This window comes from Mytilus californianus, unplaced genomic scaffold (genome assembly GCF_021869535.1).
Source record: "Mytilus californianus isolate M0D057914Y unplaced genomic scaffold, xbMytCali1.0.p SCAF_9, whole genome shotgun sequence".
NCBI lineage: Eukaryota > Metazoa > Mollusca > Bivalvia > Mytilida > Mytilidae > Mytilus > Mytilus californianus.
In genome coordinates this window covers 11,697,381-11,711,519 of record NW_026262745.1, presented here as the reverse complement: position 1 = coordinate 11,711,519, position 14,139 = coordinate 11,697,381, and the positions used below count along the sequence as shown (strand labels likewise).

Here is a 14,139-nt window from a genome sequence, read left to right as displayed (position 1 = left end):
ATGCTCGTGCATGTTCACACTATACTGACTTCATATACAGGAGTGTGCTCCTTACTCAGAAACTGCTCCAACAGAGTTATGAGGAGGAAAGATTAAAAATGACACTCCGTAAATTTTGTGGACACCATCACGAATTGGTTGATCTATACGATGTGTCTGTGTCTAAACTAACTAATGACTTTTTTTACCACGTCTTAGATTGTGGTTTAACATCTATGTCGTCTGTCTGCTAAGTACCGAACGTGACCTAATCTCGAATATGACTGTTATACCGAGAGTGAATTTACATTGCTATACAACGTGTCTCGGTATTTTGTAAATCAAACATTCAAATTTTTATTTTTTGATGTTTTGTTATGATTTCGGTTAAATAATGTGTTATGTCGTATCGTTTGTTGTCCAAATAATTATAAAATTGCCCTACAATACCATCATTGTCATATTCCCGAATATTACATTGCTGTGCGGCGTGTCTCGGTGTTTTGTACATCCAACATTATGGATTTATTTTGTTGTTTCTGTTATGGTTTAGGTTGGATAATATGTTATGTCTTATCGTAAGTAGTCAAAATAATTATAAAATTGCCTTTCAATACCATTATTGTCATGAAAATTGTTTGGACCAATATTGTGAAAATAATTGTATAAAGTTCCAGATTGCATGTTAGTTACGTAAGCGCGTTACTGTTTTTGATATCCTGTGGTGTTTTTCGTTGATGGAGAATATGTTCGTTGTTGTTCTGTGGTTTGTATGTTGTGTCGACTATTATATAATTTGTTTGTGCGTTTCTTTGTTATGAATGTTCTTGCGTGTGTTTGTACTGTATTTCTGTCACGTAGTGTTTAAGCGATATTTTTTAACATTGTCATAAAGCGGGAGGTTTGGCATGCCATGTAACCAGGTTCAATCCACCATTTTTTCTTAAAATGTCCTGTACCAAGTCAGGAATATGGCAGTTGTTATCAAATAGTTCGTTTCTATGTGTGTTGGCGTTTGTTTTTGTTGCACTTCGGTGTTCTTGTTGTTTTCCTCTTATAGTTGATGTGTTCCCTCGGTTTTAGTTTGTAACCCGGATTTGTTTTTTCTAAATCGATTTATGACTTTAAACACCGGTATACTACTGTCGCCTTTATTTGATATTATATCTAAGTTCTAATGTCAATCCTACATTGAATATGATACACATAAAATTAGATTCCTAAAAGCATTGAACATAAACATTAAAATATAAACTATGAATATAGGTCAAGAATTTTTTCTGTCATTTTATACATAAACTAGACACTGGTTATTTTTATTCAAAATAAATTTAAAGTTTTAACTGTGACCATCTGAGCAGCAAATCAGTCTTATTGCATATATGTTTGTATTAAAAACATCAAAGAAAGAATAAAAGTATCTATAATTTTGCCCTATAATTTGATATGATCGGACATATATCGTATTCATGTGTTTAATTCATATGCATCCTCTTAAAATGAGTTCAAGGTTATTGTATTAATTATGAACATCTGACCATTCACAAATGTTGCACCTTTTTTTTTTTTGGATATATCGATTCTGACAATCATTGACCGTTTTGACGATAAATCGAATTTATTTCAGACTTCAAATGTCTCAGTATATAAACAGATGTGGGAATTTATGGAGGCTACACCACAATCTGCATTCGTTAATGGCAACCTGGACGGTTGGAAAAAAGTATTAGAAGGAAAAGGGGAATATGCATTTTTGCTTGAATCAACTAGCAACGATTATCGAAATCAGCAAAAACCATGTAAAACGATGAAGGTTGGTCATAACCTCAATCAATATGGTATTGGCATTGCAACAAAACAAGGAAGCGAATTAAGGTAAAACACTATATTTAATCAGTTATTGTTGAATATTTAATACGCAAAATATAGATATTATAGATATAGCGTTCTAATTTGTGACAATTACAATAAACAAAAAAAAAAAGGATATGATATTTTAACCAACGGCCACCACTGATTTACAGGTTCAGGCACATAAATAATGTGGCGGGGTTAAATATGTTTGAGAGCTCTCAAACCTCCCCTTAATATGGGATAGTGGTGTACCAGTATTTGAAAAGGAGTTACTCAAGAGATCATCGCATCTCATTTGGGTTGCACAGTTAGTACCCATTGGAATACCGACTGTCTATTGAAATATCAATATACCAATCATAACAAATATGTCGTCGATCCAAATGTCCAGCACGTATATGATATCATCTTCGGTGTTTGTGTTGTTTGTTCAAAAAGTAAGATCTATGTTCAAGAAATTTTAACTTACAATTTACATATAGCTCTGTTTAATGAGACGTTTTAGCCCATCTTTCTATTAAACATGGGGAACTGTAATGTAGAACTTTAAAAAAGCTATAGATATGATGTTATATGAAAGATTGTAACTGAACATTTCCAGTTGATACTAATATGTCAAATTGTTTTTGTTTAGTCAAGATACAAAAAATACTATCTGCTTCTGAATATGATCTTGTTTTCTGTAGAAATTTGTAATCCATTTATATTCCAATTGGAAATTATTTTTTTTATTTCCTAATGCGAGTATGAAATTCTTGTATGAAAGAGAAATTCACAAGAACATTTTAACATAGTACATGTAGCTGTATTAAGGAATTGAAATGAATAGATTATAACTTTGAATTTCATGCTCTATCCATTAATTTCTTGACAACAACTCTCTGTTGAACCCTTACAGAAACGTCTTATTTTAATTTAAAACCCTCCCCCTTGATCATTGAAATTCTCACTCCCATCTCAGCTAGAGGCAACGGCAGTTTACTGATATTCAAATCACATATATTCATTAAGAATATACAAATCGAGGTAAAATTAACATAAACAGCGTATTACATGACATCGAAAAGGGTGAGACTGTGTACGCGACAGCATGAGCGTCTCATATGTAAATCATTATTGTTATGAGAGGACAATATTTACAGAATTTTGTTCTGATAGAATGGATAAATAATCCAGCTTGTATGTTTCATGTAAGATTTTTGATAACTTTGTTGTAGTTGATAAGAACTCGTAAAACTAAAACATGCACGTGCCAACTATAAAATTTTCATTTTTTAACAACGAATAAAGTTGATACAAGAATTCAACAAAAGTCTTTAATTATTTGGTGTTTGATTTTTTTGTTAATTGCATATTTTAAATTAAAATATGTCAATCACCTTTAAAATTATTTCCATTCATTGACAAGGTAACGCGTCTATTTTTAGTATAACTACAGACTGCTTAACGAATGAAGTTAGTTATGTATCTCAGTTATTTCTACATTAAGGATAAACGATTGTTGTTATTGAAATGTCATACAGTTCCTTGTGGCTTTTGAAATATTGTAGCGACGTCAAAGGTAAAGTGTATGTGTATTTTTTGTGGAAAACACGTTCCATTTTCAGTCATCACCTTCTGTTGAATTGTACATCACAAATGAAATTTTTGCAAGTTATTTTACCCTGTTATATCTATATTCAACTATATTGGATAAATGCAACATGACATTTCTCGTTATTCTGGTTGTTTGGTTTTTTTTTTGTTCCTTTCAATTGAGAAAATTTTCAAGTAAAAATGCTGTTTGTATATATATATATATATATATCAAAGTTGTTTGTTTTGTATGAGCATGGTCTACAACAGTAACATACTTGACAGATAATAATTAATTTCATTGTCATATAAAGGCTCAAACATGGATATATTTAGGTTAAAGTTAGATCGACACTAAGTATCATTATTTATCTTACCCCTATACATTTCTAGGAATATCATTGGTTAAAGTGATTGTTGGCATTTGTTTTTGCAATAGAAGTAAGCTCTTTTTATTGAAGATTTGATAACTTTAATAGCCCACTAGTCTAAATGCCACATGTTAAGATAGTTGCTTACATGTAGTGCTAAAGTAGTTTTACTAGTGCTGTCTCTTTCTGAATTTAAATCACGATCGGCTATGATAACATTGACTGCAAGGCAGTTGTTGCAATGTCAGCATACTATCCGTGTTGATGTTGTTGTTGTCGTCTGTACTGCGTCCTTGGATTTATCTTTTCCATAGACGGTAAACAGAAAATATTTCCAGCATATACATCCGAAAAACGTTGCATATCATATATTATATAAAAAAGAATGACTTTCAAATGTTTTTTTGTTTTAAGATTTCCTGCAAAAAACGGACTGTTTTGCAACCTGACAAATCTTTTGAATAAAGATGAATACTCAAATTTATATTTGTATTAATAGTAACAGTGTTTATATTGCAGTCGAAAGTTAAACCTAGCTTTACTGGAAATAATAGAAAAAGGAGAACTTATTAATTTAAAACAGAGATGGTGGTACGACAAAGGACAGTGTGGTCAATCAGCAGCAGTAAGTTATTTTTATAACCATTCAATATCAAACGTAAAACATATATTTAAAGGTCGGCGTATACTAGGTAAGTCGAAATAGCGAGACTTAAGCGTATTGTTTCCGGCGGCGACGTTGGCGTCAACAATGTTTCGTTTGTGATGAAGTCCGTTCAAGGGGAGACACTGGTAGGTCATCAATATTAATTATGCTGTTGTTTTAGCATTGATAAATCTCATTTCCATGGATATTATATGGCATTGCCTTCTCATCATGGTTTACTGACTTTAAAAATGTTGCATTGTTTACATGTTAAAGTGAATTTATGGCAGTTTAAAGGGACCCACTTATGATTTGACAGTGGTCTTTGGTATGCGGTCTATTATCATTGGTATTTCTCATTTCCACGAAGGTAAGTTTGTCCTGCACCTTCTGTCATGATTTATTGACTTTTAATGTTTTATATTGTTTACATGTTATTATATTGCCATTTTAATTTCAACATTTGCATCATGCTTTCCTAATTAGACAAAGGCGAGATATATCTCTGTGTCTACAGTTTATTAACTGAAATACTGGTTCTTTAAAAACCCCCAATGTGCAGGTAAACAATATTCATGATGTCGAATCGTTAGTCAAATATCAATGGAAGCTTGTACATTAGACTTGTCATTTTTTTACAATTTGAATTTAACGGAACTTGTTTTCGTCATACAAGTTCAAACTTATACGTTTGTATAATAACGTTTTGAGAATTACAAGTAGTGCTCCCTAATGTGTGGGTACGTTGAAGATTCAACTGCAAATAACATCTGTTGATTATTTTTTCAAACCACATGAGTATGGCAATCAGCATCAAACGTGTTTTATGAAATATGTACATTAATTTCTTTTTTGCAGTCAGTGGGAAAGAAATCTTTATCGCTTAGTAATGTTGCTGGAACATTTCACATAGTCATTGGAGGTCTGGTTATAGCAATGATTTTCTCAGCTTTGGAATTTCTCTTTCATCATAAGAAGAATCAACGCAAACAGAGCAAGGTAAACGATAAATTGTTACTTTTGTATTATGTTATTGTGTTAATGAACAGTTTTATAATGGTTTCATTTCTTTTGGATGGCTGTATTATAACGTAAACACAACTAAGTATGTATGTACAAATACGATGAGACTAAATATGTGCATGAAGAGAAATTATTGGTCTTTTTTCTATCAAAAACAAAATTAATAAATACATGTAGAACAGATGTGAAGAAAAGAAAGAAAAAACAAAACTAAGACATCGTTTGCAGTAGTTGATATCATCTTGAACTAAAACTATTATTGAATATCAAAAGTCCTTCATCTGGTGAAATCTCTTTATATCATTTATGTATTTTCTATATTCATTCACAACACCAATTGCATGTATTGATAATTTGTATAGTGATAAGGCATTAGTGTGGTATATAATCATACATCAGACCACATGACCTTTCTTCTATCATAGTGTTTAACACTAATATTCGTGCAATAGTCCTGTGATTGTATTAAGGATAAATATTGTTTGTGAATGTTGCATGTTAACCTTCTGTTACAATCGTTATGCAATTTTTATTTTCTACGCCATATTACGTGAGTGTTTATGGCACATGTCAAAACTGTTGTGAGGCTTTATCATCTCAATAATCTTATCAGCTTGCACTCACATACATATTGCAAAATTTGCTTTATTTTATTACGGCGACCTACTGATCTGGATAAATGGTGTTTATCTATGTAGAAAAATGATTTCATCGCTTAAATAGTGCGGACATAGATGGGTCTCTATAAAATATTTTTAAATTTGAAAACAAATTGTCTTTCAGGTTATTAAAACAACAATGATAACAGACATGACGGACATTGAACATTTCGACATGGAACGCAAAAACGATGAAACGAAACCATTAAAACCATCTAACATAAATGGTGCCCAAGATAATAAAGGAGTAAGTCACATGCTTAATGCATAAGTTTTAATCATTGATATTGTATCTTTGTTTGTGTACTGCACAAAAGGGGGGAGTAGCTTTTAAAAATCCAGTTTCATAGCTAGTTGGTGTTTAACAACAATTCAGGACAATATGTCATAAGACAAAATATACAAATATTAACGTTATGAATGTAGACATAAATAAGACCATTGCACACATATTTCATTAATTTTAATTTAGAAAAAAAAGGCAAACCGAAGAGGTTAAAATATAACTAAGAGTATTGACTAAGAAATCCGAGACATATTCTTTAGCTATAGATTATTATATACTTTTCTAAATACACTGCAAACTCGTCGTCAACAGGACGGAAGTAATGACCAGCAAATGGATATTTCCCTAAGATGCAAATTTTCAAAGAAAAAATTAAATAATATTGAGTAATTGTTTCATGTTGCTTTTATAACATTTTTATAACATAATATAATATGGTGCGCTTAAATCGACATTACATTAACTTATTTGAAGGAAATTAAAATTGAGAATGGAAATGGGAAATATAATAGTTGCAATAACATGATAATGAATATTGCTTCAAAATTCGGTATATTGGGTAACGAATTCACTGTACAAATTTAATCTTGAATTACAAAGTAGACATATTAATTGTTCCGAAAAAATGTTGGTGTCATGTGATAAATAATGAAACCTAAACTAAATAGACCAGTTGTTAAATGTATACGCTGTACGACGCATCAATTGAATGTCACTAAATATATTGGATACCACAACAGACCCCCATCAACATCCAACTCCACGTCTACAAATCATTCTTGACGTAAACATGCATACATCAATTGGTTTTAATTTGTACCTTTGTTATAGATTCAAAATAACTTTCTTCATTTTTATTTTAAGTGCCGAACGTGTATCCGTTCATTATGTTTTACTTAGTACAAACATTTAATTGTTTAAAGGGTGTCATACAAACGTCAAAATTATAAAATGTATGTTATTCAATAGCACCCATGCCTTTGTCGGGTAAGTAATTACACTATATATGTAGAGTAGATAAACGTACTTTATGTTATACATGTATAATGTAAAATTTGTCAGATGTATTTCTGCTTTGTATCTATCTGATGAGTTAAGCCCTTTTCAACTAATTTTTATAGTTTGTTCTTATGTTGTATTGTTACACCACTGTACCAGGCTAGGGGGATGGTTGCCGCCTTCAAACAAGTTTAACCCTGTCACATTCTTTATGTGCCTGTCCCAAGTCAGGTGCCTGTAATTCAGTGGTTGTCGTTTGTTGCTGTATATCATATCTGTTTTTCATTCACTTTTTTGAACATAAATCAGGCCGTTATTTTTTCGCGTTTGAATTATTTTACATTTGTCATTTCTGGGCATTTTATAGCTGACTATGCTGTATGAGTTTTGCTCATTGTTGGAGGCCGTACGGCGACCTAATGCTGTTAATTTCTATGTCATTTGGTCTCTTGTGGAGAGTTTTCTCATTGGCAATCATGCTACATCTTATTTTTATATGTAACCTATTATCAAAATGTCTGTACATTGACACCGAGGAATCGAAAGACAGATGTATTCACACACACAGATATAAAATTTGAGTTATCCCTCTTCTTTCAGTTTTTACCATTTAAACTTATTTCATTAATCAAACATTTAACTCATTTGTATGCATGCTATACAAGTAAATCAGAAAAAAAACATGTAGTACCTCGATTTGTCCGATTGAGTCAACAAATTACGACGCATTTCTTCCGAAAGATGTATTCTGTGTTTAAGATACAATGTATAAGCGTTAGCACATATTTTCAACTGCTCGACTAACCAAATTGTTGAGTTTCCCTTCTAAGTTTCGTGGTAAATATGTCTTAGTAACTATGCATGGATGGCCAAAAGGGCGATGTTTCGTTGTCTTGTAATCAAGATATTAAGAACAATGAGTGGCTCTGGATATTTTTGAATAACCATTTTTGCCTCCAATTTATTGTGTATGTTAACGTCTAAAGGAAATGTACTCCTGTATCTATATTTTAATAAGTTTGTAATCTTTTAATTGATCTTTACTCTTGGAATGTATTTACATGTACCATAAGATTGACCGCATTTATCTATATTTTGATAAATCGACATAGTTTTAGTTTTACTGCGACATAGAAAATATCTATTCAAACATATATATAGAACGCCAACTGCTACTAGACTGTCTATGCCAGTTTTGGTCACTAGCCTCTAAACATGTTCAAAATTTAGATACTTTTTATTTTAATATACATTCATACACTAGCAGCTACCATCCTTTTTATAATGAAGTCAAAGGCTTTTTAAAAGTTTTATGTTTGATGATATAAAAATATCTTTCATATCTAATTAACGAGGGAAATGGGTTTTTTTCAATGAAAGTCATATTTTCGTGCAGCCATAAACAAATGTAAAATGAGGACTCTATAGTCACAGAGATCTAACGTTTAGTATTGCGCAGAAGTTTGTGAGTGCACACAACAGACAGAAAAAAAACACAATTATTATTTTAGTGATGATGTTTTCATGCAATTTGGTTACATCGAGATCGATTCGTTAATAGTCTGACGAGTTGACATAGTCCAGACATACCAATCTCTCAGGAAGTAAATCTAGAGGCTCAAATAGCATGTGTATTGCTCATCTTTCATTATTTTTTGACTATCCCATAAATTATACATGTTAATTGGCAAAAGTAAATTTAAAAAGGGGAATAGAAATACCGGGCGTCCATCCGATCTTGTTAGCGCTGTCATGTGTACAATTCTTGTCAGATTTTTATGAAATCAGTGCCGATCAATTATTTTTAAAATGAGTTATGCCATTGGAAACATAAATTATACTGAAAATTGCCTTGCTAGCGCTCTCATGTGTATAGTTCATTGCCAGAATTTGAAAAACTTATATCATAGGTTTATATCAGCAATGTCTTTGACAAGTTCAAAAATCAGTGACGATCAATTATTTTTAAAAGAGTTATGTCCCTTGTAAATATTGATTACATAAAAAATTGCATTGATAGCGCTCTCATGTATACAAATCTTGCCAGAATTTTAAAAAACTTAAATCATAGGTTTATATATCAGCAATGTCTTTGACACTTTCGAAAATAAGTGCTGATCAAATATGTTTAATGAGTTATGCCCCTTGCAAACAATAAATATAACGAAAATTGCATATTGCATTTGCTCTGAAGCCTATGGCTATTTATAAAAAGATTTAGAGAACAAACAAAGTGTTTTTTTTCAGTTATTGTCTTTGCACCTTGGATAGATAAAATATGTGTAAACGCGGGGGACATTTAAACTCTGTTCTTTTATAAATCTTTTGTTCCTGATAATATTTGCTGTTGAAAATTTTGATGGATCTATTATTGTTCCAGATATTAGGTAAAAACACTGCAATTTGTCAAAACTCATTATTCAATGACAATAACTAATATATGGAGTAGTCTGAAAATTTTTACTATCTTCACTTATTTGTCTATCTTATTTTGCTGATAATTCTTGTTGTGTACAATTCGCTCTATCGACTACAGTATCCTCCAAAACTAAAAAATAAAGGGGGGGGGGGGGGGGGGTGGTCATCAGGGCCTTTACGGAGTTAATGAACGATTTTTGTCATATTGATTGACATGTACATTTTGACTGTAATAATTTTTAGGTAATAATTTATTTGTGTAAAAAAACGCACATGAGGCGGTTCGATTTATTTTGTAGATCGTGTAATTTTTACATTTAACTTTAGTCAAAATAACCATTAGATTTTTTGTTATTTTATAACAGTTTTTGAAATAATAATCAAAACTTGAATTCTATCACTAGATTATATTTTTAACCATCGCTGCCATGTTGGTAAGCCTTTTGGTAAGCCTTCAGACACAGTTATTTAAACTACAATTTTTACTAGACAATAATTGTCACCTAGTTCAGTTGTTATTGACCTGGTATTTACAGATAATATTTCGATAAAAGTTAACGGACAATGGCCAATAAAAGACTGAAGACGGCAAACGGATGCCAAGTGATGGCACGAGCTCACACTAGCCCTTTTGGGTAAAATGGGCTAATAAGGATTTCTAGAAATGACAACACTAAAATTTAAAATTATCATTTTTTTTTTCAATTCAAAACAGATATCAAAAGGAAAGCAAAACGTTTCTTATTGTTAAAACAACTTACAAAAAGACAAAAGGCACAAACTACCGATTTAAGAGTACTCGCAGTTCCTGAAAGCGTTGTCAAAGTCAATTTCAGCAATTGAATAAATCATGTTTCCCCAGACTAAAATATTAATCAGCACATGTCAGAAGAATTTAATTTAAAGGCGTCATAAAAAGTATAAGCAGTGTATGACATTGTGCAAGCTCAGCATATAAGTATTGACGAGAGGCTCACAACTGTATAGCAATGTACATGATGTATATTTAGTTATGTTTTAACTCAATAATATCTTTTACAATTTAAGCCGTTATGCGATAATATTCTATGAAGTCGACTGGAGTCATTTGACAAAGGGGGGTACACAAAACGTCCTTATTGTTCTCCAGTTTTCAGAAAGTTTGTTTTTTTATGTTTCTAACCGCAAATACATTTTACTTTTTAGGGTATGCTAACTGTATTTAAAGAACAGAATAATTCGGTTTGTTGTAATTACCCTTTGGTTTGATTGTCCTAGTGCTACCAATTCCTTCTTGTTACACATAGATTTGTGGGAGCTTATGCATGACACCCATATCCAAAATGTCATTAGTTAATGCCGTGAATTCTTTGTTGTCATACGGCCGTAATATTTTCTAGCTCTTATATTTATAACCTTGAAATGCATGCAATGAACAAATAAATGGAGGTTATAGTTAGGCTTTAGATATACAGGTATATCCAAATTGGCATTTATTGCTCTGTAGATTAAAAAGCTTAAAATTGTTTATTATTAATGTTTGTATAGAATAGAGCATTGACGTACATTTGAAAATCAATTGAAGTGTTTGTATTGTAATAATATCAATTATGGTTTTTTTCCTAATTGAAAATTTCATGAACTAACAAATCGACTCTTTTTTTCCAAACAGAAACAAATGTTTTGTTGTATATTACATGTATGCTTATGAATTATTTCGAGGAAACAATATTAATGTAAACCATAAAAGAATGGATAATAATATAACTCAAAATTATAAGAATAGATATTTACAGTAAATTTGATTGAAAATTGCAACAACAAAAAATCAAAACATAACAGTGACATCCATGATATAAAATAAAAACCAAAATATATTTTAACAAATTGAGAACTTCTTTTAGAAATATTCTACGTGTTCAGAATATACTTTATTTCACCCTAATCACGATTTTGGTTTGAATAATATTTGATTGGCATTCTTTATTACAGGGTGTGTACAAGAGTTATCGATTTTGACAGATATAAAACGGTATCTGTTAATAATATATCTGTGTTCCAAGTATCAGATACTCGGAAGGATGTAAATATTACATAGTCTACCAGTGACCTAATAATGTAAATGTATATACATGGTCAGGAATTTTTAGATGGAGATTCGAGCTATGCTCTCACCCAATATAAAATTTACTGATCGGTTATATTCCATATTAAGTCATTGACGGCATGTGTAATATATAAAATTAATTTCAAAGTTAATTCTGATAATTATAATTTTTGCTTGAACATGAAACTTCAGATTAAAATAACAGTTTTTTTTCATTCATGACAAATGTTATCAATATTTTTCAGTGTCAAACAACAACAACATCACCTGCAAACCTTATTATGTTCGACTCGATCACAGAAAATGGATCTACAATGCTTTGACGAGGAACATTCGAACACACGAAGGAAATAAAAAGGGTCAAATATTTTCATCCGTTTGACGACTGGATCTGTAGATCGACTTAAAACTTGGATTGGTTATTGATAGTTTGATATAAAGAGTGGTTTTTATGTTACACAGATAACGATTCATATTGTGTCTTCACAACAATTATGCTTAAATATTTGCACGAACATTTTATTTCATCAAAATATTTGGGGAGTTGTTTGACAATTTATTACTGACGTGAAACAATGCAACAGAACTATTTATTCTTGATTTGGATTTTTTTTAATATATGGTTAAGGAAACTCCAGTGTTTTTATGACAGCTGTAAAACACCATTACAAAACCACACAAACGCACATACTAATAAAAATGATCATATCACTTCACTGTTCATATTAAATTGAATAAATATTATTTTTGCCACTACGGAATTAACAAACGAATTACATTTTCAATAGATGATCATAGATATCCTTGTTTAAAGTGACAAAACATTTCAACCGACATGAATCATTACAACTATTCCTTTTGAATAATAAAATAGAAATAAGAAAAGTAGAAGATATCAAGGAACGATAAAAAAAAACTAGAAACAGTCCACAACATGACAAAATGATGATAAGACAAACAATAGTCCTTCAAAAAACTAGATTGATAAACATCAAAAACAAGGTTAAAAGATGGAGCTCCGGATGTGCAGGCAGTTTCTGTTCCACTAATGATACCAACATTGTAACTCTTATCAATATATGTTGAAGACTTATATAAGAGAATTCAGACGTCCGTAATGCATATACCTAATGTATAAATTAAAAAACTTATTCACGACTGTATTAGATTTACCTGATGTGAGAAGAGAGACAACTTTCATTCCTTTACGTTTACGTTATATTCTAATAAACTGTTTGCGTATAATGTTGACTTTGCCATGAGTATAATGTTGACTTTGCGACACATAATAGCAGATCGGTGAACACTTTTTGACAAACATAGTCAAAGTCATAAACAAGCGGTACAATTATATAATTGTAAATTTGACTGACTATGAAGGTTTAAATTAAAACCCCTGTTTTGTGAGAAAATGACATACAAGACTCTCACCGTTAGAACAATATGTTATCAAACAACACTGAAATCAAAACAATTAAAAAATATATTTTTCACTTCTATGTAACACCGATCAATATCATTCTGTTTCATATGAATATTGACGAAATTGACTATTCCAAACACATTACTGATGTAGAAAAGTTTCTCCCTTAATCTAGGCTTTTCCCCATAATTCAAATGAACACAAGCACAGAAAAGAAAAACGTGGATATGGCAAATAAGTATTGCACTGGAGTAACTGACAACAAGCTTATATAGTAAATGAAACAACTAACAGCCTATTTCTTTGAAGATAATGAAAAAAAAAACACTTTATTAATTTCGAGCGTCCGAAGCGCTTTTCTTGGAGTAGGAAGAAGTAAAGAAATAAAATGAATGATCAAAAATCACCTTCTATGAGCTGTGTGACAACTGCGTTGAACGGTTGTTTCCTTCATTTGATTCAAGCAAATACATAAGAGTTAGTTGTGCAGTATGAATAATTGATACAAAACCCCAGCCTGCGTAACTTAAATGTACACCTTAAAAAGTTAAACATCACTTCTAACATGTTCGCAATTTAGTATAACAAACATATAGTGAAAGAAGCATTTTGTGTTTTTGCATTTAGCTTTTATATAGGATTCAAATACTCACTTGACTGCATGTGTACAAAATACAAAAAAAAAACTCTCTTTAGCAGCATGACATTCATTACCAATAATTTACATTTAAGTGTGGGTTTAGTGTTGGCATTTCAAACACTAAGGATTATCAAACACGAATATCAATGGTTAATGGATTTATATTGTGCAAATCAGTAC

At 31.1% G+C, this 14,139-nt stretch overlaps 1 protein-coding gene across 1 annotated transcript in view; it reads left to right on the top strand.

Annotated features, from left to right (window-relative positions):
- Positions 1-12,528, top strand: part of LOC127715786 (glutamate receptor 3-like) — a 60,647-nt gene extending 48,119 nt beyond the window's left edge. The window contains exons 13-19 of the mRNA XM_052221931.1: positions 1,607-1,854; positions 4,299-4,404; positions 5,284-5,424; positions 6,232-6,354; positions 7,363-7,380; positions 10,996-11,031; positions 12,142-12,528. Of these exons, the coding sequence (XP_052077891.1) occupies positions 1,607-1,854; positions 4,299-4,404; positions 5,284-5,424; positions 6,232-6,354; positions 7,363-7,380; positions 10,996-11,031; positions 12,142-12,219 (750 nt within the window). The 3' untranslated portion in view covers positions 12,220-12,528. The remainder of the gene's footprint in view (positions 1-1,606; positions 1,855-4,298; positions 4,405-5,283; positions 5,425-6,231; positions 6,355-7,362; positions 7,381-10,995; positions 11,032-12,141) is intronic.
- The last annotated feature ends 1,611 nt before the right edge of the window (positions 12,529-14,139 follow it).